This window comes from Exophiala bonariae (assembly GCF_035927105.1).
Source record: "Exophiala bonariae strain CCFEE 5792 chromosome Unknown scaffold_18, whole genome shotgun sequence".
NCBI lineage: Eukaryota > Fungi > Ascomycota > Eurotiomycetes > Chaetothyriales > Herpotrichiellaceae > Exophiala > Exophiala bonariae.
This window is the reverse complement of record NW_027042493.1, coordinates 448,569-473,581: the sequence shown is the minus strand read 5'-3', so window position 1 is coordinate 473,581 and position 25,013 is coordinate 448,569. Positions and strand designations below refer to the sequence as shown.

At 49.8% G+C, this 25,013-nt stretch overlaps 10 protein-coding genes across 10 annotated transcripts; 8 read left to right on the top strand and 2 right to left on the bottom strand.

Annotated features, from left to right (window-relative positions):
- Nucleotides 1-436: 436 nt before the first annotated feature.
- On the top strand, nt 437-2,143 carry LTR84_004106 (uncharacterized protein; the record flags this gene model as incomplete). Its single annotated transcript, XM_064847685.1, has 2 exons — nt 437-579; nt 661-2,143. 2 exons carry the CDS (start codon nt 437-439, stop codon nt 2,141-2,143), a joined length of 1,626 nt encoding a protein of 541 aa, XP_064704797.1.
- Nucleotides 2,144-2,909: 766 nt separating this feature from the next.
- Nucleotides 2,910-4,010, top strand: LTR84_004105 (uncharacterized protein; the record flags this gene model as incomplete). The annotated part of the gene is made up of 3 exons (XM_064847684.1): nt 2,910-2,952; nt 3,020-3,464; nt 3,551-4,010. 3 exons carry the CDS (start codon nt 2,910-2,912, stop codon nt 4,008-4,010), a joined length of 948 nt encoding a protein of 315 aa, XP_064704796.1.
- A 177-nt stretch (nt 4,011-4,187) lies between these two features.
- LTR84_004104 (uncharacterized protein) lies at nt 4,188-5,138 on the bottom strand (the record flags this gene model as incomplete). Its single annotated transcript, XM_064847683.1, has 1 exon — nt 4,188-5,138. One exon carries the CDS (start codon nt 5,136-5,138, stop codon nt 4,188-4,190), a length of 951 nt encoding a protein of 316 aa, XP_064704795.1.
- Nucleotides 5,139-6,437: 1,299 nt separating this feature from the next.
- Nucleotides 6,438-8,119, top strand: LTR84_004103 (uncharacterized protein; the record flags this gene model as incomplete). The annotated part of the gene is made up of 4 exons (XM_064847682.1): nt 6,438-6,794; nt 6,859-7,336; nt 7,400-7,986; nt 8,036-8,119. 4 exons carry the CDS (start codon nt 6,438-6,440, stop codon nt 8,117-8,119), a joined length of 1,506 nt encoding a protein of 501 aa, XP_064704794.1.
- A 1,304-nt stretch (nt 8,120-9,423) lies between these two features.
- Nucleotides 9,424-11,530, top strand: LTR84_004102 (uncharacterized protein; the record flags this gene model as incomplete). Its single annotated transcript, XM_064847681.1, has 6 exons — nt 9,424-9,841; nt 9,997-10,132; nt 10,189-10,309; nt 10,362-10,523; nt 10,577-11,279; nt 11,331-11,530. 6 exons carry the CDS (start codon nt 9,424-9,426, stop codon nt 11,528-11,530), a joined length of 1,740 nt encoding a protein of 579 aa, XP_064704793.1.
- A 597-nt stretch (nt 11,531-12,127) lies between these two features.
- LTR84_004101 (uncharacterized protein) lies at nt 12,128-13,564 on the top strand (the record flags this gene model as incomplete). Its single annotated transcript, XM_064847680.1, has 2 exons — nt 12,128-12,406; nt 12,536-13,564. 2 exons carry the CDS (start codon nt 12,128-12,130, stop codon nt 13,562-13,564), a joined length of 1,308 nt encoding a protein of 435 aa, XP_064704792.1.
- Nucleotides 13,565-14,275: 711 nt separating this feature from the next.
- LTR84_004100 (uncharacterized protein) lies at nt 14,276-16,571 on the bottom strand (the record flags this gene model as incomplete). Its single annotated transcript, XM_064847679.1, has 2 exons — nt 14,276-16,309; nt 16,371-16,571. The coding sequence occupies 2 exons, from the start codon at nt 16,569-16,571 to the stop codon at nt 14,276-14,278; spliced, it is 2,235 nt and encodes a 744-aa protein (XP_064704791.1).
- Nucleotides 16,572-19,029: 2,458 nt separating this feature from the next.
- LTR84_004099 (uncharacterized protein) lies at nt 19,030-20,320 on the top strand (the record flags this gene model as incomplete). Its single annotated transcript, XM_064847678.1, has 2 exons — nt 19,030-19,114; nt 19,170-20,320. 2 exons carry the CDS (start codon nt 19,030-19,032, stop codon nt 20,318-20,320), a joined length of 1,236 nt encoding a protein of 411 aa, XP_064704790.1.
- Nucleotides 20,321-21,222: 902 nt separating this feature from the next.
- LTR84_004098 (uncharacterized protein) lies at nt 21,223-22,231 on the top strand (the record flags this gene model as incomplete). The annotated part of the gene is made up of 2 exons (XM_064847677.1): nt 21,223-21,472; nt 21,624-22,231. The coding sequence occupies 2 exons, from the start codon at nt 21,223-21,225 to the stop codon at nt 22,229-22,231; spliced, it is 858 nt and encodes a 285-aa protein (XP_064704789.1).
- A 2,007-nt stretch (nt 22,232-24,238) lies between these two features.
- LTR84_004097 (uncharacterized protein) lies at nt 24,239-24,784 on the top strand (the record flags this gene model as incomplete). The annotated part of the gene is made up of 2 exons (XM_064847676.1): nt 24,239-24,304; nt 24,425-24,784. The coding sequence occupies 2 exons, from the start codon at nt 24,239-24,241 to the stop codon at nt 24,782-24,784; spliced, it is 426 nt and encodes a 141-aa protein (XP_064704788.1).
- Between the last annotated feature and the right edge of the window lie 229 nt (nt 24,785-25,013).

Genomic DNA, 25,013 nt, shown 5'->3' with positions numbered 1-25,013 from the left:
CCAAATGCCGGTGCTTACTTGGAAAGTCGTGTCAGTGTGAAACTAAGGACAATCAAAGGCCCGTAAGTTCGCTATGGAAAGATCTGCTTCATTCCAGAAGACAAAGGGCTGTCTGTCTACTTACTTGTAGATGTTGTCTTCAAGTTGAGACATTCTGAGCACCAAGCATTTGCTTGGCCTTCGCTACGATGAAACATTGTTACTACACACAGCAGGTACGAATACCTCAGTAGCAAAACGACGAGGCTGCGACCAGCCAAGGAGCTACTGTATGCAAGGCACTTTGGTCTTGCGATACCTAACCACCAGTTCGACACCGCATCCACTTGAGGCCGACACCAACCTCCCCGGTCTCTCGATCGACTTTATTTGGTATTAGGTTGTGTATGTCTTCCCTACTACTGGGTGCAGCTGTCGGTCCTTTGGTAAACCCAGCATGGCTTCCAATGCAAGATATCCGACATCTGCATCAGATTGGCAGCCGTATCGGGCTCTGATCACACGCCTCTACAAGGATGAGGATCGCACATTGGAAGATGTCATGAAGGTTTTGAAAACACAATATGGGTTTAGAGCAACGTAAGTCTCATGCATGATGCACATCCCCCATCAAAATGGGTTTAAGCTGGCTGGCAGGCATCACCTAACCCGATTACATAGCAACAAAATGTTCAAATCCCGGATCAAGAGCTGGGGTCTCGATAAGCATAACAAAGCTTACGAGGTTGAAGAAATACTCCGCCTTCTGGCAGCCAGGGAAACAATCGGGAAAGACACGGTCTTCTTACTTCGAGGACGGCCCGTAGATCTCGCTGCTATTGAAAAGTCTGCACGACGAAAACGATCCCGAGTGGCTGGGAGGTCAAAAAAGCCCGCCCACATCAACATAAGCACGACACGGACAGTCATAGACCTGATATGCCTTACGCCACCTCCAGTCCCGTTATCTTTACTTGATCCAGATAGACTCCGCAATGCGCACTGCTTCTTGCACTTCTCCCAAGCCTTCGTCCAGGATTCACTGCACTCTGGGAATTGGACGCTGCACAACGATCTACTGGGGTTCGCATGCCTACAATGTCCGATATATCCCACGGGTGCCCCAAATGCGGTTTTTCAATCGATAGAAAGAGGCATCAGGTGGTACACGTCTGGAGAAGTCACCCAGGCGTACCGACAATGGCGACTGGCTTTCTCACAACTGCCATTGATCGTTTCTTCTCCAGATCCGTCACAACTGGTCGGTCTCATCGATCTCATTAGCCATCTGGCAGCATGTGAAAGTCAAGTTGCGGGCCTGTTGCTTCGATATCTGGGCGAGCTCTCCAGCCGTGACCGACACTGTTCTCGCTCGTCACTGGCAATGCTTCGAAGCCTGAGTCGACTGGAAGTCAAAGACTTGTCCGAAATCGCTGAACGATCCAAGGATTGCTTTCTAGAGATTTTCGGCCGCCACTTCCCATTCGACACGTTCTTCTTCGTAGATTCGGGAATTATCTTGATGAAGCCGAATGGAAGGAGAGAAACGGCAGGCTCTGGAACGTCACAGATCGGTGACATGACGTTGAACCTAGGGTCCTACGACGGTGAAGACATTCGGGGTCCCACACGAATTCTGGAGATCCTGATACCTCCAGAACAGTATCCAGTCGCAGAAGAGCTTGCATTGGTGCACATGCAAAGGCTGAGGCAGATGAAGCTTGACGAAAGTGTCGCTACGGCCATCTCACACGTTCTCAGCTGTTTGGTACATCTCTACTTATCCCAACGAGACTATGAAAAAGCGCATCAGGGTCTCATGAATAAATTGGACCATCATTTCGAGATGCTGCGAGCTCAGCAAGCTGGCCTCTCTGAGGAGTCTATGCTCTCGACATATTCTTTGCTGGAGATCTTGGCGCGCGAACTCGGAAGGAGTGAAGATGTGTCCAAATGGAGCCTCGCATACTTTCAACTCAAGAATCAAACCGACGTGTTGGCCGAGAACGAAAAGTCAACTTTGCAGGCAATGAGTAAAGGGAGTCACCAGAACACAGCCATCGCCATCGAAGTTCAAGATCCACCAAGATTTCCAACGCTCGAGATAGAACCACTGGCACATGTTGACGATAGTCATGATGCCTCAGCTACCAACCCTTCGTAGGCCGAGTCATTGACCACAAAGCGTCGGAACACAAGGCGAATACCCCACAATGAGCACTGTTGAACTGTGAAGCTTTTTGCCTGTTCTGATATCTTAACCTAAAGACCTCATGTAATCGAAGCCTAAAAGACCGATCTTGGCTGTGAGGCTGATCCAGGACGATTCTTGCAAAGACGGGCAGACAGCGACCTCGGAGACGCGAGAGCGCCGCAGTGGTACGACAAAGCCCTGCCTATAAACCATCAGATCGTGTATCCTAGCAGAGAAAGTTCTAGTATGTCTCTTGGACACGCACAGCTGCATACCGTCATATCCGTGCGTGCGCATCGGTGCAATGCCTCACCCTCTCGGACCGCAATGAATCCTTCGGCGTGTAAATCGACGCAGCAAGAATTCGACCGTATTTATGCAGGAGCCCTGACCCATCGCCCATTACTGACCATATGCATAGACTGGTTGAGCCTGATATTCATTAATCAGCTTACGAAAGGATTGGTTGAGAGATGATAGATTTCGTCCGTGTGGTCACGTGAGATTGACCTGTGGTATAATGAGGGCAGTTCCGAGCGACAACAGTGGATGGGCCCTGGTTTCCAGCCTTGTCGGACGAGTACGACGGACAAAGAAGTGAGACTGAGTAGAATATGAGAGTTCTTTCATATATAAAACGAGGCCCAGGACGATAGGTCTTTTACAGACGCCACTATCATACCTCACTCAATTATCAAAAGACCCGGAGTGAAAAGCAATTGAGACGCCGTGAAATATGTCGAAACAGTATGATCTTCCTGCAGATGCTGTCTGGTTTAGTATGCACACTTAACCCTGGAGGTCTAGCGTGTCGAGAGATAAGCTAACAGACGTGTTCTTCACAAGTAACCGGCGGATCATCTGGCATTGGGAAAGCGTTCCTCAACCATCTAAGTCGTACGTCCTATCGCGTCGTCGCGGTGGCACGACAACTCTCAGCGCTAGACTATATTCCAGAATCGACCAATGTACTCAAAGTGATCCTCGACGTGACTTCGCCAACAGCCATCAGGGCTGCTGTAGCAAAAACCGTTGACAAGTTTGGTCGCATCGATGTCCTGGTCAACAACGTGGCTTACTCGCTCCTTGGAGACACAGAGACCACGACCGATGAAGAAGCAAGGCTGTTATTCGATACCAATTTCTGGGGAGCGACAAGTCTCATCCGTGAGGTGGTTCGGGTTATGCGTCAGGACAATCCCAAGACGGGCCAGATTGGTGGTGTTATTGGGTTCATGAGCTCGACGGGTGCGCGCGTGGCTTTCCCTGGAGGCTCATATTACTATGCAACGTGAGTGTACTCAACACGAGCAGTTGGACATTGGTTTCGGTGAGGCTGTTAGGCCATGGCGGAATTTGCTGACATCCAAAATGCAGAAGGTTTGCCATGGAAGGGTTCATGGAAAGTTTTCAAGCGGAGGTCAGTCCTGCCTGGAATATTCATTTCATGATCGCAGAGCCCGGAGGTGTCAAGACCGATTACCTACAAAAAAGCGTCGTTTTGACAGAGAGACACCCTGCATATGGAGATGATCCGGCTGGAGCAACGAACCAGTTGTTGGATATGCTCAAGAACAAGGCCATGGTCGAAACTTTCCCAGAGCCCGACACGCTAGTCGAAGTCATCATTGACACTGTGAAGAATGGAATTGACGGCTTGGGCATCCCACTGAGACTTCCACTTGGAGCAGATTCGTGGACCATGTTAAATGGCAATTTGGCAAAGTCCATGAAGGATCATCAAGCCTTGAAGACGACTGCGTTCAGGACGACAAGCGATGCAGGTGCATTGGGGGAGCTAGGGAAGGCGCTGGAAGGCTCTGCCGGATCGAAATAACTGGATCACTTTCCCAGAAGAGGCCAGCTCGATACGTGGGTGTGGTGGTCGATTTGCAGAGCACGGAGATGTGTGCACTTCGTGTAATAGGCCCCGGCAGTAAATGTGAAAAAGCGGGGGAGAATGTCAGCAATAGCGATAGACCTTGACTATTCCGATCCTGCCCTCTATGAGCCTTTACATGACCAAGTGCGTGGCTGGAAGTGCCTTCCATGTCAGCGTAGTCACCTCATATTTCCGTTTGAGAGCATGCCTCGAGATGGGTGATTCTCTCAACATTTGACCGTCGTCCTTGAGGTATTTCAGCCCTTCCCAAGAGTAGTCTTTTTGTTGACCCGTCCATTCCAACACTGTTCCGTTGGCCAGAGGAAACTTCCAGTGCTTGGCTCTTGCAACGACAACCTCTAGCTGTTCTTTCTTGTTCAGATCGGTCTCAAACTCGATTTCGAGTACTTCCAGGCCCTTGACCTGGCTCAGCTGTCCCCCCCAAGTTTCCGGAGTCATACGCTCTCTGATGTAATTAATATCTGGCTGCTCAGGTTCGGCAATCGTTTGGTGATGCGATGTTCTTTCAGTGCGCCATGGACAAATACCCAGGCGATCACTAGAGTTGGGAGGTGACTCCCATGACCACCAATCGGAGTGACGTAGCGTCAGATGTAAGCGCTTTGCCGATAGATCTAGGGGCCCAATGTCGCCTCGGTTCCCCAGAGCCTCGAGATGGAATTGTTGAACAAAGATGTGGATTTCACCAATCGAGGTTTTTTGGTCCTCATTTAGACGTGAATACCACGCTGCCCAGTTGGCTGTATGCCGAGATTGCTTGCCAATGGATTTCCATGGTCCATTGAAGAGCCAAAAGACATGTTCATTGGCGGACAGTGGGAAGAGTCGGGCTTCGAAATAGGCACGCTTACATGTCAGGAGCAGTGAACAGTTGATCTGTGTGTGAGCTAAATAACCCGGCCGATAAAATGCGCGGTCCGCCCGGTAAGGTCTCTTTTCGTCATGCTGGGCAGTCAGAGCTAGTTCGAAGATGGTGTTTCTGATTTCGCTTGGGAGGTCTGAGAATAAAGGACTATCTTCTTGATGGTCAATGGTATTGGGAAGGAGGGAGATGGAAGTCATCTTTGCCCACAACAGCAACCTGAATTGGTCGTCGGCCTGATCTCAAGCTAGTTACTTGTGATGGCGTAAGAGGTACGAGTAGTGTTGTGGACCTCGGACACTTAGGCTTGATCCCGGATCAAGGTGGTGGAGCTACTGTTTCAGGTTGACTTTGGTGCATGAGAGAACCCAGAGCTAGGCAATGTCACCTTGAGGGCAGCGAGATTGTGGTCGAAAGTCAGATGTGAATGATTACGCTGCCCGATGATGAGAGTTGCATGTTTTTATATTTTGAGACTGTTGATGCCTGGCGACTGAGGCCCCCAGGCTGCTGCCTACAGCGATTTGACAACCCCACGGGCTAGATCAGGATGGAAGTGCAGGTCTTGTTTCGTATTTACTTAAAAGTTAAGCGTGAGCAATCGGCAGCCTGGACACGAATAACCCCTGACACCTCTGGTGGTCAACCGGAGAACCTATGGCATTTATTGCAATTTGTACGGATACAAGTTCGTCTCGTGGCCGCCACGAGGCCCAGGGCAGTAAAAAGGGTGCAAGAGGAGCCAACATTATTAGCTAGAACTTAGGTGCCGCCCGCCCGCTGAAAGTATAATTAGCCCGGGGGATCCCCTCTAATTCATGTGATAGTTAAAGCCAAGCTCCTTGAACACACCACCTGCATGCGCTTAGGGACACTTTAGTGAGCGCCTAGCGAGACCTGGAAGACAAGGCCTTTAGCGATCCATGGTTAGTCTCGGGGGCTGCACGATATTGGTCAATAGCCCCAAGGGCCATGTGCCTCTCTTTCCCCCTGGATGGGACATTTTATCACGAGAATCTGTAGACCAGAAGCGAGAAAGACCGAACTTTGACTTGACTGAGTCCCGTCTTTGCGTTGGCTCATCGTCCTTGTAGGGAGGAACTAGACAACGCCAACGTGTTGGAACCGATGCACCAAATCCCTTTCCTTGGTCTGCAAGTTTGGGTCCAATCTCAGTTCTGCCTCACCTAATCCGCTGCCAACTTGACTTTTCCGCTAGCCTTTCCTTTACGACCTCCTTCGCCAACTTCCGGAAACCTGCCAGACTTTGTCTTCAACACAAGATAACTCGACTGTTTTCCTTGTGTAACAATTGAATCTTCATCCAGGCATCGCGTGTCACTGGCACATGGCTACGCGATCTGCTGCTGAACAACCCCTTGCAGCTTAGCCCTAGCCGCGCACAGCCGATCGCCTACTTGCCTCCTTTCATTGGCTTGTGGCTTGACGCGAGAAAACTGTGTCACCGATACCGATAGGGTTTCTCCGACTCCGCCATGATGGGCATCTTCAGGAAAAAGGACACCAAGTCATCCTCACACGACCCTTCAGGAACCAAATCTTCCTCCAGGACTGCCGTCACCGTCGAACGCATCAACACCTATTCACAAAAGTCCCCCAAACTCATCTCGGACAAATCTGCTTCACCAGCCATGTCCGCCTCGATTGCTGACGTTTCAATCCCCGATCCACCGGATCCAGCCACAAAGCCTGCCGCTTATCTACGAAGCATCCATGCTGTCAGACAACGAACGAGAGTCGTTCTCGAAGAGGCCAAAGTCAATGCCCTTAACCATTTTGATGTCGACTTAACCAAGTTCCAGGATACTGCTGACTATGTGGTATCCATTATCAAGGTAAGTACACGTCCGGGACATTTTTGGGTAATTCCTTGTGGAACATCTTTCTCATACCCTCCAGCGTGACTTTGCGGGAGAATATTCAACCATCCCGCCCCATGGCCGTTGGCAGCATTTTGAAGTGGGAGGACGGCCTCGGGTAACCCAATTACTTCAATCCTGGCCAAGCACCGTCGACAACCAGGAAAGAACACGGCGCTTAATCGATCTCTTCCTGGTTTCAGTCTTGCTTGATGCCGGCGCCGGTACCAAATGGTCCTACAAGTCCAAAGAATCCGGCAAGGTCTACACGCGGAGCGAGGGATTGGCCGTCGCAAGTCTGGAGATGTTCAAAACTGGAGCTTTTAGCAGCGATGCCAGCCGGCCCCACCAAGTAGACGCTGCCGGACTTCACAAGCTGACGGTAGACACGTTAGCCAGAGGCATGCAAGTCTCGGAATCTAATCCCATGTCTGGATTGGATGGTAGAGCAGGACTCCTCATTCGACTGGGCACAGCCCTCCAAAATCCAGAGATTTTTGGTCGCGATGGAAGGCCGGGTAACATGATAGGCAAGTTGATGAAGCCGACTTGAACCCATTTACTCGATCTAATGGGCATAGATTACCTGATTTCGCATCCCACAACCCAGGCTTCGTCCGTACCTGTCATTCTCCTACCAACCCTGTGGAGCGTGTTGATGGATGGACTGTCAAGTATTTGGCCAGCCACCAGAACCAACATTCAGGGAGTACCTCTTGGTGACGCATGGCAGTGCCAAGCAATGCCAAAATCACCACCAGCAAGTCCATGGGAGACCATTGTTCCCTTTCATAAACTCACTCAGTGGCTCTGTTATTCCCTGATGGTCCCAATGACAAAGTTACTGAATGTCCACTTTGCTGGAGCGGAGTTGATGACAGGCCTTCCAGAATATCGCAATGGTGGACTCTTGGTCGATACTGGACTTCTCACATTGAAGGAGGCTGATAGACAAAGAGGATTGAAGACTTACCATGCAACAGTGGGCGAGGGCAAAGCTGTGGAAGTCGTGCCCACCTTCGAACCATCAGATGATGTTATCGTAGAATGGAGGGCTGTCACAGTGGGATTTCTTGACGAGCTTCTGACTGCTGTGAACAAAGGCCTCGGTCTCGTCGGACACGATCAATTGACATTGGCTCAAATGCTTGAAGCTGGAACGTGGAAGGTAAGATAACATCATCACCCCCGCTTGTTCCCCACTGACAATGACCCAGGGTGGGCGTGAGATTGCGCAAGTGTCGAGACCTATCACCAAAGGTCCCCCGATTGGTATCATTTCGGACGGAACTGTTTTCTAAACCATCAAGAGTTTTCTTTCGGCATCACCGCTTTCGGCCAATCGCGCCCATTTGGTGGAAAAGTGAACATGTATTAATGAGGCTATGCATGGGTTTTATGATCAGATCAAAATTCTAGTTCACAGATTCAATGCCTAACACACTAGGGGGATTCGTTTCCGGGTTAGCGCGTCAATGATGATGGTATGTCTTCACGGTCCAAATCCTTATACATACACATGCTCAAGTGGAGTCCGTCTCAATCTGCTTGGACCTTGCAATTTGGCGACGCTTAACTTGGAAACCCATGGCGAAACCCATGGCGACATGTTAGAGAATTATAGGGAATTAAGCGCGATGCACGTGAAATCTCGCTACAGGTAAAACCCAGCTATCTGGTCGATTTGCTGGAAACAGAAAACCCCAATACGGGTGAAAATGCCTTTCCATTGCCGATGCATCAGCTGAAGGAGCCAGAGTGTTGTCCATCGAATCCTTTATGAAGCACAGAGCAATGAATGTTCATAAATATACGCGCATGTGCGGGATTCTTTTCGTTTCTGAAGCACCAATCGGACAGGGCTAACCTTACTAGATCTCTACCACTCATTGGTATCTCATGAACACTTCCTACATCAACTGCCGGGCATGATGGTCTTTCTGGACGAGGTTTCAATTGGTTTCAGTCGCCAGTCTTCCAAATAAAAAGGTTTTCGATCATCGATCACATTTTGCAATAGTCGATCTGACCACTGCGGCACTTCTTTCCACGACCCCTTGAAGTTCCTATTCATTGAAGTTGCTTTTCATCAGATGTCAATCCTGGTCGCAAAGACAAGAACGGACGTGGTCCGCAGCTGGACCTCCAAAGCACGCAAGTCTTGGCACAAATAACGAGATATCAAGTCTGGCTCGTGGACCCGCGAGGGTCCTACCTATGAGACGACTGCAAATTCCCTTATCACTGATTGCATACCAAGACATCTCTTGGCCTGTGACATCTACATCCGCCACCTTCCAGAAGTATACTGAAAGCCGAGATATTTTGCAGCTCAAAGGATGTCGCTGTGAGCGCTATCAATCCACAATGTTCTCAAGAAACATTGGCATCTCCTGCACCCAAGCTTTGCGAGATCAGCCACAGGTATGGTGTCATGACAAAAATTGCGTTGTCGGAATTGGCATTCGATACGTTTTCGAGGTAGAAAAGGTCCGGCGGCATGGCCAGGTCTGGTGTCCGCGGAGGTTGTCAACTCTGGTCAATTTTTCTTACTTGATAAAACCCAATTCGGTAGAGACGGCGCCCTAAAATCGAGGTCGCTGCCATGTCTGTCCAACAAGGTGCTACCGACAGAGCCCATGAAGAGCGCAATGTCCTTTCCGGTGACTACGGAAAAGATACACCAACCAATCAAGTTGACAGCGACGACAGTAGTTCCATTGAAGACGTCGATGGTGATTATGGCTCCTACGGAAACCACGTTTTCTCCGATCCCAAAGTTGCCGAATACTGGAGAAATGTCTACGAGACCGCGACCTATGAAGGTCGACACCGATTTGATCCCGCTTTCACCTGGTCCGCTGCCGAGGAGAAACGATTGAAAAGAAAGGCTTGTTTTGACTACAACGATGGCAGGTTGCGGCGGGTGGCTGATGATTTCAAACAGGTTGACTTTCGTATTATGTCATGGTGTTGGCTGATGTTTCTTGCCCTGGATCTCAATCGACGAAATATCAACAGAGGTACGTTTTCACCCCCGCAGACCAGGCTATGCGCCAGTCTCCGGCGAGCATTTTTAGAGACGTGTTCCCAAATCTGCGAGCGATTCACCTTGATCGATGCTCAACTAACCCCCTCCCCCCCCCTAATCTTGGTCGCCTGGCTGATTTACGAACAGCAATCAGTGATAATATGCTCCCAGAGCTGGGCATGAATACCAATGACTTCAATTACGGACAAACCATTTTCCTGACATGCTTCTTGTCAGCCGAGCTTCCTTCTGGGCTGATTTCCAAAAAGCTTGGTCCCGATATGTAAGTGCATCCTATTCAACCGGGTCAACCAATTGAACTTGACGTAACGATTGCAGTTGGATCCCATTCATTATCACAGCATGGTCAATTGTGTCTGCGGCTCAGGCTGCTCTTACAAACAAAACAGGATACTATGTCTGCCGAGCCTTACTAGGGCTTTTAATGGGAGGTTTTATTGTGCGAATAACTCCCACTTCCTGCTTACGAGTGCTAACGAGCTTCAAACCAGCCTGATACAGTTCTTTACATAACTTATTGGTACAAAGCCCGCGAACTCCCGATCAGGCTTAGCTGGTTTTGGACTGTCCTCAGTACTTGCAACATCCTTGGATCACTTTTGGCCGCTGGAATCCTTCAGATGAGGGGCATTCATGGTTGGGGTGGATGGCAGGTGTGATTTCCGAAAGATTTTTATACTGCGTTGTAGACGCTAACCAATGCCAGTGGCTCTTCCTCATTGAAGGAGTCATAACAGGAGTGGTAGGGATTGCCAGCTGGATACTCATGCCAGCAAGCCCCTGCCAAACTGCCAGTCGTTTCCGTGGCAAGAATGGATGGTTCACCGAACACGAAGAAAAGATCCTCGTCAATCGACTTCTACGAGACGACCCCTCAAAAGGAGATATGCACAACAGACAGGCAGTCGGACTGCAACGTCTCTGGAAGTGCTTGAAAGACTACGATCTGTGGCCTCTCTACTTGATCGGACTCACCAACTATATCCCGCCGAGTCCCCCTTCGAACTACCTCGCATTCATTCTTCGACAGATGGGCTTCAGCACTTTCAACGCCAATCTACTTACCATTCCATCGCAATTCATGTTCGGAGTCAATTTACTTATCATCTCCCGAATTAGCGAATGGGTCAATGAGCGATCCCTTGTGTCGTCAACTTCTGCCATCTGGATCTTCCCCTGGCTTGTTGCACTGGTGGCTTTAGGTGCAAAGGCAAGCAATTGGGTTCGATATGCTTTACTAACTGGCCTCCTCTCATACCCATACTGCCACGCAATTCTCGTTGCTTGGAACTCTCGCAACTCCAACGCTGTACGCACGAGAGCGGTGTCTGCAGCGCTGTACAACATGTTTGTTCAAGCAGGAAATATTGTGGGCTCGAATATATACAGAGACTCGGACAGACCTCTTTGTGAGTTTCCTCACTGTTGACGCTGGATTTCCATCTAACTGTGTGAATTAGACCTACGTGGAAACAGAATTCTTCTCGGCATCTGCGCTTTCAACATCACGCTCTTCTTCTTCGTCAAGTATTACTACATCACACGCAATAAAAGACGAGAAGAGGCCTGGAGCAAGCTGACGACGGACGAGAAGCATGACTATATCCACCACACAAAGGACGAGGGATCGAAACGACTAGATTTCAGATTCGTTCATTGAGGTACATATTTAGACCAGGCATGTCTGGAACTGGTAGACGGCATGGTGATCACTGGGCATGTTGGTATGACTGCCGCTTGAAGTAGTCGAAGTACATAAAATTTCCAGGGACGAGTCCGTACAAAATCGTTTCTTGTTCCTGATAACGGGCGCAGAAGCAGTCTGCCATGTGCAATCTGGGGAATCATCGTGAAAAATGGCTCCTCGAGACTATCTTATGGCTTAGTCATCCGTAAACTCTATCCAACATCCGGTATCGGTTGCTACATTTTGTGGATTGGGTACCTTAACCTACGTGCCTACTTTGAAGTACCAGTCTTCAGATTTCATCCAGGTCACCGAATCTCAGAGTGGAAGATTTCAGCACGCAGGAACTGTACTGACCAGCTGATGTTAAAGACGCAGAGCAAAGTCGTCAGGCAAATTGTGATCCACATCCCCAAACCTTTGCTCACTGCTCGGCAGTCCAGATTGATTCCGAGCCCACACTTGTTTTCACAACACCACCAAGCAGGCTCAAACACCAACTCAACACACGGACCACTAGTCACCACCACTCCAACCATCAAGATTCAAACAACCACCGCCACCGCAGCAATGGACACACGCCTACACGTCTACTATCCGCGGCGGACGCTCGTGCTGTCCGAATACATCCCACGGCTCAACCTGACGCAGCCACGACAGGAGCAGCACCAGCCGCCCAATGTCCTGCTGTTCATCGGTGGCATGTACGACAACTTCCGGTCGCCGCGTTATGTCGACGACCTGGCGGCGTTGTTCCCCCGCAACGAGCCGGATCAGAAGTGGAGTGTCTTCCATGTTCAACTGAGCTCGGCGGGCAAGAGTTTTGGTTTGGTCGATTTGGATCGTGATGTATGTTGGTAAATTTCTTTGGTCCTTTTTTTGTGCGGTTGTTTTTCAATCTTGTATTTTGTGGCGAGACTGGATTATTTGACGGACACTATGCTCGAATACGATATTCACGATCCTCACATTTTCTAGGTCGAAGAGGTCGGCGAGGCGATTAACTATATCAGAAGGTCGATCACGAAGTCAGCCACCACACCCGTGGTCATCATGGGACATAGCACGGGCTGTCAGGACTCGATGCATTACATGTGCTCAGCAATCCCATCGTCGCCAACATATTCGTCGTCCTCATCTTCATCCTCGTCATCTTCTTCATCCTCATCATCTCAATCAACATCAACATCAACATCAACATCAACACTCCCGAAACCCATCCGGCCCACCATCTCCGGCCTGATCCTCCAAGCCCCCGTCTCCGACCGACAAGCGATCCTGGATGCGATCGACAAAAAGTCCGCCGTCGCCGACGCCTACAAAGAAGCACTGCAGCTGTGCGCCTCGACGCCCAAGCCACTGCACTCCAAAGCCCTGCTCCCTTGGCACCTGTCATACCCACTGGTCGGGTCGATTCCCATGACGCTCGCGCGGTTCCTCAGTCTCGCGTCGCCGGAAAGCCCCGCGTCACCCGCCGCCGACGACTACTTCTCCTCGGACCTCGGCGACGACATCTTCCGCGGCACGTTCGGCAAGCTCGCGGGCTGCGGACACGTGGTCCCCTCGAAAAAGCCGGACGCGAAGGATTCGACAGAGGCCGCGCAGAAAAGCCTCCTGGTGCTCATCTCCGGCAGCGACGAGCACGTCAACAAGCGCATCGACAAGGCGGAGCTGATGGCACGGTGGAAGAAAGCCATCCTCGCAGGCGGAGCGGGTGAGCCCACAACTCCCGCTGTCGCCTCACAAGGACACTCCGAGCCCAGGGCCGTCCTCTCGCCGCATTCCCTCGTCGTCAAGAACGCGCTGCACGACATCTCGGGCGCGAGTGTGGAGACGCGGACGGCGCGCTTGGTCGACATGCGCGGTGCGGTGCTGTCGTATCTGAGCGATGTGGTGGGCGATCTCGATGGGGGGAGGGAGGATGCTAAGACTGGGCCGTGGAAGATCTGGCGCGATGATCGCGATGCCATTGAGGCTGAGAGGGCCGTTCAGGGGATTAAACTCTAGTTACTGCTTAAGGTGGTCATATAGATATTTAACTACCGTTGGATTTTCCACCCACAGTGTTGGGTTGAGTGGAGACCTGCGATGGAGTGATATCTTCTTAATATGTACGTGCTGGATCGTATCGACGTCGGGCGCGGGGAAACTATGCTGCACTACTTTACTAGCATAAAGATATTGGTCAGTTGTTTCACGATGTCAAGCAAAAGTGGGAAAGGCGAGCTATTGGGAATTGAGTTCTTTATAGTGATGATACAGAGGAGGCATCTATCTATCTATATAAAAACAGGAGGCCGTTATGTAGTTACATGATTGGGGACGCTTTTTGCGAAGGGCAACCCCTTTGAAGGGGTTCGAACAAGGCAAGTCCAACCAATACCCACCCCATCGGTGAGGTGGAAAGGTGAATGACCAAGGAAAAGAAAAGAAATACCACCCTCAACCCATTACCAGTGTCGCTATGCAAATGAGGTCGTTAAAAAAAGACAAGAGGCTTAAATCCCATATCAACCGCCTCACTTAGTTCCGACGTGCAAATTCAGCCATGATCAAGAGAGAAATGTAAGCAAAAGCAGGTAGTCGCTTTCGTATAGTGCCGTGCCACACTTACGTGGATGTGGATGGACGGAGAAAAGTGCGATGGTATGGTCAACGTGACATTCATGTGCTTCGCAGCGTAGAGTGTGCTTTCCGCGCACCGATGACATGCATATCTTAGACTGCAGGCCATCTCACTCTCAAACCTTCGCACCATCTGTCGAATAAAACATCTGCGATTTGCCGATTGTGTTCCAACCCGCCTTTGAAACCCTCAACGATTTCTCTCTCCAAATCGGCATCTTCATTTGTCAAAGAAGTCTTCTTCTTCTCAGGACTTTTCATACCACTAGTATTGAAGCTGGTGTCCCTTGATCTGCTGATGGCGGCTTGAGCGGATTGTCTTCGTCGATGAGACTTCAAGTGGGGGTTATTCTGTGCAAGAAGTAATTTTGCACCAACATTTCCTCGAGTCGGTGTGCTGGGTGTGACTTGGCGACTAGCATTAGCGGAAATAGGAGATGCTGATACACTGTTGTCAGGTTTGCTTGGTGAAGACATCTGCTGTTCGGATTGTGATACAGCAGCTGATGGCTGAGTTGTGGTCGAAGACTGTGGTGCTGGTGTTGAAGGCAGCATGTTTTTCAGATCGCTATTCTCTTTCATATTCTTGATGATTGAGTTCATGATATGGTACATTCCATCAGGATCAACATTTTCGAGATCTGAGAACGCCTCAGCCAATCGAGCAATGGCTTCCCGCTTTGCTTCGTCACCTGTGTCATTCAAAACATCTTGACAAGATATTCCAATTGCATTAGCATAAAGTTTCCGGCCAAGCTTTGCCTCTTTGGACTCGGATACAATGGTGCTTGCCGTGGATGGAAACCGGGAGGTTCTCTCAACCTTTGACTCTTGAAGAAAGGAGTGGTCCATATCTGCAAATTGGGGCAAAGCTGGTTTTGCTTTTGAGGGTGTCCTTATAACACTAGAACATGGATCCTCATTTTCTTCGTTGGTGTTGCTCAAAGCGCTTGGTGACACTCTTCTAAATTGTCGAACAGTGCTGGGGCTGTTGCCGAAGGACATATTGACTCCCAATGGCTGTCGGGCTTGTGCGCTGGATATTCTCTTCTTTGCTGTTCGCTTTACCGAAGCTGTATCGCCTGATACCAATTCGTCACGTCTGGACTGGGAGATCTTGCGCATTGTTGATTTCATCGGACTAGACTCGACGTTTCGATCTTGATTCAGCGCAAGGTCTCGCATCATCTGTGTGGCGCTGTCCGTAGGACTATCACCTTGGATATCAACACCGGGCCGCTCAATCTTTCGTCGTTTCTGGGTTTGAATACCACGGAGATCAACTGTCGGTACCGCCTTGATCGTTTCGAAAACCCAATCGTCATCATTTTTCTGGCTTGACAAATTTCTGAGTGTTTCGGCGTAGTACTTCAGATTACGTTCGCCGCCCTTGCCAGCTTCCCAATCCTGTTTTCTGACAATCAATTCTTGAAGTCCTTCAATCTTGCCGGCAGATCGGATAAAGCGATGCTTCAGCAATTCTTTCGCACTACTTCTTTTGTCGACATCTTTGGTCAGACATGTTGCGACGAAATCTCTGAAATCTCGGGACCATTGACTTCCTTCTAGTCTTGGGGCGGATTGCTTGGGAATCAAGAAGAGAACCTTCATTGGATGAACGTTGGCATGAGGCGGTTCACCATTGGCCAGTTCCATAGCTGTAATGCCCAAACTCCATACATCGGCTTTGGCATCGTGACCTTCCTGTTGAATGACTTCCGGAGCCATCCAGAAAGGTGTTCCGACGAATGTGTTCCTGACACTCTTCAATCCAACCAGTTGTGCAGCAACACCGAAGTCCGCTAATTTGACACGTCCGTCCATACCCAATAGAACATTTGCAGCTTTGATGTCTCGATGTAGTTTCCCTTCTCCATGCAAGTACGAGAGACCAAGCAGAAGTTCACGGCATATGATAGCGATGTGAGATTCAGATAGGCAGTGAGGAGGGGGTTTGAGGAGATCAGCGCAGGATCCACCACCCAGGTACTCCATCACTATCCATAGAGTTTGTCGTCGTAGGAAAGCTAGCCGATATTTTGTGACATGAGGACTGGCGCAGGAGGAGAGGACTGAGAGTTCGGATAGGATATCTGAAAGGTCCTCTTCGGAGGATTCGAGATCTACCTGTAGGTTGTGGGTCAGCGTCTAACCTCTCAGATGTTAGAAAGGAACAGTCAATACGTACATGTTTGATTGCGACGATTTCTCCAGTGGCTTTTTCGATTGCTTTGTAAACAACACCGAACGAGCCACTACCCAGTTCTTCTAGCACTTGATATCGATCTGCTAGTGTGTCGCCGTCTGCTTCGTCGTGTTGAATCTGGAATGGTGTCTGTGACGCGGTTGTTCTTGCCTCTCGTGGCGCGGCTTCCGTATATGTCATCATAGTGGCAGCTCGCTCCTTCCTTTCTGATGCGCGTCCACTTCCTGCCTCGACGATTCCTCCTCAAAAGTCGACAGTTCCGAGTCAGAGAAGTTGATATATGCTCTTGCACACCCAATGTCCTCGTCGTGGTGAACTCGCATGCAGAAACACTAATGATCGAATTGTAGGTATGCAAAGTACATATGCCAATGGTAGGTATTGAAATGGTCTATCCGTATGAATGCGAATGCGCCAAACCAAAGATGCAGCAAGAACACAAGTGATGACGGTGAGAATAGTAGTACAGCATTGATAATGGGAGGCGGAGGCAGAAGAAGTGGAAGTCTTGCAAATCCAGGGTTGTGAATGTAATAAGAAGAATAGCTGTATCACCCCAGTGAGTGGAGAGGTTAGGGCGAGACCGAGGAGGAGAGCGAGATGAGATAGCGTACTGTAGCAAGCCTCATGATCAGGCAGAGTTCGGCACGATGTCCTCGATATCCCATTTCAGCTCGAGAAACTCTTTGGGCCGCGATGGCGGTGCTGGAGTTCGCTTGATGGTGGTTTTGTTTACCATAGCAACCTAGTCCCAAAGCGGCAAGGTGGCACTTTAAAGGAAACGGGGGAATCCTGGTGTGGCTGCCGAGGCACTAATTTCTACATTAACGGGTACGCTAATGCAGGGGCCAACAAGAGAGACACTCTCACTTTCAGGCTTGATTCCGAGAGCTCCAGAGCTCCCAGCTTGGGCTTGAATGTGACATTATCATTTTATTATGGAAGGCTCCGAGTACCTCGTACCCACGGTTTACATTCGGACGTCTCCAGCAGAACGGGTCTTTCATTTAGGTCCATCCAAATCTGATTTAGAAAACCAGATTTGCTTCCTCTTGACCCATCTGTTCATCTCTTTCGGTCCTCGGATAGATGGCCCTTTTGCCCTAAGCCACCTTAATGCTCGTCATCTCTGTTGTCGTCAAGGGGTTCAATTCAACCCACTGTTTCTAGAATGATTGACGCAGCCGGTTGCTATGGATACATTGCCACCGTTTCGGTACATCAAGGATGTGTGCAGTTGAAATCATACTATGCCGCAGAATGATTTACAGCTAAAGTTGTAGATGCATCGTCCGTCTCCAAGATCTGCTTCAGCCCAAGATCTCAAACTGAGTCATGGCTTTCTGGATGTCCACGGCCTTTGCGGTATCGATGTGATGCCACAATGTGACACTTGCCACGCAGCGTGTCAGAACGCCTGGTCGACCAGATGGGACTTCGTGCACGGTTCAAGTCTTAACCTGGTTTCTTGTCAAATTGGACGCGCAACCTAATCTACTGACATCATGGAGTACACTTGAAATTGAAATGAGATCTCGTGATGTTCTATTTGGAGGGTACTCGAGCCCCTAACATGCTCTGGAATATGTCAATCTTCACAGAAGTCTGGGGTAGTACTACGAGTTCGTCACACGACAACACCCACACAAAAGGCCGTGTGTCCAAGTAAAGTCAATAAATTGAACATAGAGCACTGATGTTGTTTTCTGTACCCCAACCGTGCCCTGGGTAAGGAAAGCAAAAGCTGTTGTGCCTAACCGTTGAATGGACAATCGTAGACTTTAGTGCAGTTCGAATGTGGCGGATCTGTGTTGTTCGTGGATACCGATTGCGACACTGATTTGATCGTGCCAAAAGTGAGTGAGCGTCACGCAGTCTAACATGAGCGCATACTTTGGGCTTGATGAGCCTGACTCGTCTTCAAAGCATGATGCGACATCTCAGACAGGCATCATCAACCCGTAGCCTTGCCGTCTGTATTATGTTATACCAGTCTTGTGCAAGAGGGCTCGGTCACGTGAGAAGCTAGTGGGATGACGTCACAGGGTATATAAATGTATCTCGATAGATTGCGCGGTAATGCAGATAGCGACCTGAGTTGATGGGAGGTTAGGGCAGCCACCTAAGCATGCTGAAGTCCTCGCAAGATAGTACTTGCTTCACGCCCCAAAATTTAATGCTTTATAACTTCAAAAAGTCGCAGCGTCGGTTACGTTGCCTGAAATAGCAAGGGCGTGCCTTGGCAACATAGGAATGATTTCTGTGTGGCAGCTCTGATGGTTCAATTCCGCATCCGAGCTCGGCGGCGAGTCCCGGGCAATCGGCCGAACTTCCCAACTTTTTCCCAGTCTCGATGTCATGAATTGCCTTTGCTGTATCTTAGAGTTCTCCTCTGCCAATTAACCACTGCGACGACGTCGACGAAAACGTCCTGAATGAACTTCATGTCTCATCCTTGAATTGATTCTTACGGAATATAACGCCTGCAAGCGCTTGAATGTCCCTCTCCTTCTCTTCAAGTTCTGCGCATCTGCTTGACCACCCCAATTCCTCTGAACAAGCACTCGGGCATGATGCTCAGTTTCTTCCAGAAGGACAACGGCATGACAGAGTTCTCTTCAAGGAACAGAATACAAACGAGATGTCGGCCTCAGATCATCTCAACATCACCACTGGCCAGCGTATGATATCCGCCACATGGGGAAGTGTGCTCACATCACTCTTGGGTACGCATTAATTCAAACACGCTTGCCGATGATCTGGTTTTTTAACAGCTATTAGTGACCCCCCTCGACGTGGTTCGCGTCAGACTACAATCCCAATCTCCTCCAACTCCGCATAATCTCTCCCGATTTGCCGCTTACTCAACCAACTTCAAACAACTTCCCCCCGATTTAGGCATCAACTCCTGCTGTCGAGAAGTGTTCTTCGTAGGAAACAATGGAGAATTTTGCATTGCCGGCCATGGGAGTGCACAGTCTGCCCAAGCGGCTGCGGCTGATTGTGCCGTTGAAGAGACACAGAAGAGGACTTTCAACTCTACTTTGGATGGCATGAGGAAAATCGCGAGGAACGAGGGCACTCTCACTCTATGGCGTGGTCTTAGTCCGACCCTTGTCATGGCCATTCCCGCCAACGTCATATACTTCACAGGCTATGACTGGCTTCGTTACAGTCATATCAGCCCTGTCAGGCGCGTGTCGAACGATACATATGCCCCCCTTGTTGCGGGTTCAATCGCTCGAGTGGCGGCAGCACTTGCAGTATCTCCAGTAGAGATGTTTCGAACAAGGATGCAGGCCACTCAAGGAGTCTCAACTGGAATTTACAGGGAAACATTCCAAGGATTACGACGAATGACACAGACTCAAGGATATACATCTCTCTGGCGTGGTCTGACCTTGACCATGTGGCGCGATGTCCCTTTCTCTGGCTTCTACTGGTGGGGCTACGAGGCATTGCGGAATAGTTTGACCGACGCCAGGGCAGCTTCGAGAGGCCATAAACTCGATCCTGGTCGATCCTTGACGAGCGGAAGACAAATCCAGACCGAAGAAACTCATACCACAACATTTGTCGATAGTTTCTTGGCCGGTGCCGGATCTGGAGCGGTGGCTGCTTTTGTGACCACTCCTTTTGACGTCGGTAAAACACGCCAACAAGTATATCATCATGCTGGAGATGATGCCGCTTCGATGGCGGCGGCGAAAGAACTCGCCAGAAGTGGCAAAATCATTCCCGAAGAATTGTCCATGCCTCGATTTCTCATGCACATCGCTAGAGAAGAAGGGTTTGCCGGGTTATTCAAAGGATGGGCCGCGAGATGTCTGAAAGTGGCACCAGCGTGTGCCATCATGATCAGCAGCTATGAGGTCGGAAAGAAGTGGGCCAAGGGGCAAAACGAGAAGAAGGCGGAGAACGTACATGAGTGATCGATCGCCCGACCTTCACAGATTCAATGTACCAACACAAACTCGAATTGTTGTTTTACCGCGCACGGTGTTCACAGGGAAATGCATAGCAACGGCGTTTATTCTTCTCCACGAGATGTCCCTCATGATGTGGACAATAATGTATAGAGAAGGTTCTATTCAGCTCGCAGCTCTCAATCATGTAGCTATGTACTAGGTCTCAGTTGGGGCAGGCGATTGATTATTGAATACAGAGATACCTAGTCTACTCCCACTGCATCCGGCAACCGCCTTCAAAAATCAGAATCAACAATAAATGAACCATGGCCCTCAACCCACCGTAAACAAGAGTCACCTCCAATGTGCAGAAGTCCCTACCAACTCACCTCGATAGCTACCTAGGTACTTAGTGACCAGCAGCAAAACACGTTCAGGATTTTCTCTTCCGTCTCCCGTGAGCCGACGGGATTCTGTCCCCCGCATCCCTGGAGATACTGTAAAGGACAAAGAATCTCGTACCCCGCGCCATGACAGATATCACCATCACCGCAGTGGTTAAGAGCCTGTAGGCTTCCCCCCTCGATTACTGACTCTTTGCGCAATCAATGGCCAATTCTCAAGACTTTTTGTGCCGAGTTTCCCGATTGAGAACCACGGCAAGGACAACAGCGTTGGACAAAGGATAATAAGCGTATCTACCTAATGTCTGGAGTGAAATGATGTGATATCCCATTCTTGGTTTATATTCTTGTCTTGAGTTACATTACTTTTCACACCTGTAATATCCCAAGATTAACACATCCAGACTACGATACGTCTTCTGCCCTCGCCTCATACTATTAATTCAGCGAAACGACTAGCAGTCCAGTTGCCGAGAGAGTCAACCAACCTTACGAAAGACCTGCGTCATCCTCCAACACAAAATGGCACCCGCACTGGACGTCTACGATGCGAATTCAACCGAGAACCGCAGCGTGCAAGCCCTAGGCAAGACCAAGTCCGGCAAGACGCTGAGAATCCGGTCATATCCGAAATTTGACTCCCTAGAAGAGGAGCGGTTGTATCGCAAGCAGCATCTCGCAGCTGCATTTCGAGTCTTTGCTGATCGGGGATTTGACGAGGGTGTTGCCGGTCATATTAGTGTGCGAGACCCTATTCTGAGGGATCATTTCTGTGAGTATTTTTGATTCTGTCGGTTGATGGGCTCCTTCCTACCTTGTTGTCTGTTGTATTGGAAGCGCGTTCGGTTCTTTTCATGAGGTGATTTGGTTTGAAGAGTAGTCATTATCAAACATTACAATATGCTGATACACCTCCTACTTAGGGCTCAATCCACTCTCCACACACTTCAGTCAAATCAGCGTCTCAGATCTTATTCTGGTCAACGAAGAGGGCGAGGTGGTGATTGGCGACGAGCCCATCAACGCAGCGGCATTCGCCATTCACTCGGAAATTCATAAGGCACGGCCGGATGTTGACGCGGCATGCCATGCACACTCAGTGTACGGCAAGGCATTCAGTGTGTTCGGTCGAGAGCTGGACATGATGACCCAGGATGCCCTACGTTTCTGGAAGTCGCATGCCGTTTATGACAATTTCGGTGGCGTGGTGTTGGATCGCGAGGAAGGAAAACGCATTGCCAAGGCACTGGGTAATGGCAAGGCTGTTATTCTGCAAAATCATGGCCTGCTCACCGTTGCCAAAACGGTCGATGCTGCGGCCTTTTGGTTCATCAGTCTTGATAAGACTTGTCATGCTCAGTTGTTGGCTGATGCTGCGAGTGCCGGTACCGGGTATAAGAAGATTCTTATCAGTGATGAGGAGGCCGAGTTCTCCTTTGCGTCCGTTGGTACGGATGAGAAGGGTTGGCTCGCTTTCCAGGGATATTATGATGAGCAATTGGCGAAGACAAATGGCAGTTTCTTGAAGTGAGGAGGGTCTGTGAGAGAGCGCACTCCACGTGTTCGAAAAGTGGTACTTGCCAGCTCGATTGTTACACGATGAATGATTCATGACCGCCGCCCTTAGTATGTCGAGTGATATTTCAGTTTCACGTCATAGGAGCTTACGTATCTGGGCTCACATCAAAAAATCGTCAGTGGATTTACCCTTGCTCATCCAACCGGCATTCCAAGTATCAAACTTCCACACTCAATGAAAGAGAGATCAGAACCTGCTCTGTGGTCCGTACCTGCCTGTACAAGGCTCCAAGCTCCTGCCCACTCACCCTGACGCTCCTTCCGATATGGAAGACTGTTCCACCATTCACCTACTTACATCTCGTTTGCTCGTTCCAGCTTGGGGCGTCCTCGGATAAGTGAGTGAGATTATGAGAAAGAGAAAGTGCAGCTCCAATGATGGCAGGGAAAGGCATTAGCAGGTAGAATTTGCTGAACTCGTTCACGGTTCCCTCATGAGATCAATTTCAGTCGCCCGCAACCGATGACAGAGGCAAGGAGAGGTCTGAGTTGAGGATCAAGTGAGCTCCGCAAGCGATAAGCCGTGTCCGACTGAGATTGGATTATATTTCTTATCCGAATACGTGGAATTGCATGTACCAAGATAGTAGCAGACGCATCAGCATCGATATTGGTGTCAGCATCAATGAAAAGAACGATGTGATGAACGAGTCCACGCGAATCCTCCACTCGCAGCCTGAGTTGACATGCACAAAGTCATGTTGCTGCCTTTATCCATATTTAAAGCGGCGTAGGATATTGCATTTACTTACTAGTAGGTAGAGAAAGCACGCGCTAGGATTTCGGGAAGTCCTCCAACCCTTCGTTCTTTCCCAGAATACGAGACGCTGAAACAGGTTTCGTCGTTCGGTGTCTAGCTAAACTCCAAGGCACCTATGTGCCCTAATCACATATGCACAGCTAATGTCTGACTTGTGTTCTCCGTGACGTCCATCCAATGATGAAAGCCTCGACCTTTCGAAACCTTCAACTAGATCTGTCGACTCGACTAACCTGACTTGTCCATTTGCTCCAGAACCCAGAGAACCATTCTTAGCTCGCTGCATCCGATCATGAAACTCAAAAACCCCGAAAACAGTGCATCCGTTGGGGCGGATAAAACAGATCTGCCCAGACCACTGGATATTCAACATGGAGTCAGGTATCTGACCAGGTGGATAATCATCGAATCCCTGTTTGATCCCCGAGATCCAGGTTCAAGGCGTCGAATTCAGGCCAACCACGACTCAGACCCGGAAGAACGAATGCTTTGTTTCCTTCAAAGCGACGATATGATGGTTTCCGAAGACCTGCACAGTTCTGCACATACCGCTGCATATCAATCTGTTGATGTCCGTCATTAGCCTGAAGCAGAATCGGTGATCTCAATCGACGTCATGCCGACGACTGAACTTTAAAAAAGGCCGTGCTTTGGGAAGTTTGGCAGCCGCCCCTCCCGCAGCCCCTCATGCATCTTGCTTCTAAATTTCAAATAATTGACCTCGGATCCACGTCTCCAGTGATTCTGGGTCGCTGCGCAGGAACGATCAGAGTTCTGTCGTCCTATCGCCGGGCCTGCGTCAAAACAATGGAAAAAGGGCGGAAATGAAGTGGATTCGAGGGAGGGGGCGGTCGAGCGGGCGATGAAACAATGATACCAATACTTCATGTTGGTTTGTTCATTCAATGGTCACTTTGCCTAACCTGAGGGACTAGCCAGAAGTCTCTTGTCTGCTCTGGCCCAAGGTTTAGTCTTGACTTGAGTTCGGTTCGGTTCGTCATTAAGCAGTTGGTATAAGTAGTTCGTGAGGGCACGCTGCATCGTCCTCGTAGATCGCTTTCATCATTCGCAGATAGAACCTCCAAAAGACAAACCACCCAGATCCTTGCCTACTTCGAAACAAAATTGAAACAGAAATACACAACTCACCAAGAGAATCTATTCCCTACCCACAATACCTCACATAACCAACCACTCAACATGCCTTCCGGAAGTTGTTTCTGCGGAAACATCAAGGTCGAGTACTCTGGCGAGCCGGCCATGACGGTCAGTAGTAGTAGCAGTCTCGCTCACAACAGAGCATGCTAGCCCTCTAGCCCACTCAAACCCCATCAACCAAAAACCACAATCTCTCGATCCACGCACTAACTAACAAACTGCACACAGGCGCTCTGCCACTGCGCCGACTGCCGCAAGATCGGTGGGGCCAACTACAGCAACAACATCGTGGTACCCGTGGCGAACTTCAAGATCCTGAGCGGCAAGCCGAAGGAGATCTCCAAGACGGCGGACTCGGGCAAGTCCATCACCAGCTCCTTCTGCGGCGACTGCGGCACCACGCTGTGGCGGCACGGCGACGCCTTCGGCGGCGTCGACGGCATGCGCATCATCAAGGCGGGCATCCTCGACGACGTCAACGTCATCAACAGCATCAAGCCCGGCGCTGAGCTGTTCGCGCCTGGACGCGTCAGCTGGGTGCCGGCCGTCGAGGGCGCGGGCCAGGTCGATGCTATGCCGCCTTCTTAGTTGAGAGGGGAGATTTGGTTAGGGGAGAGTCACTAGGGATTATGAGTGCCCATGAGCAAGAAGGGAGGAAGAGCTGCATGGGTGGTGAGGCGTACATACGAGTAGTTTGCGTCGATATATCAGAGTTTAGTCATCAGAACAATGGTATGTATGTCACATCAAGTATATATACCCTCTTGATTATTAACATTTCGTGATCGATCAATCACGTCTTCATGCGACCGAGCCG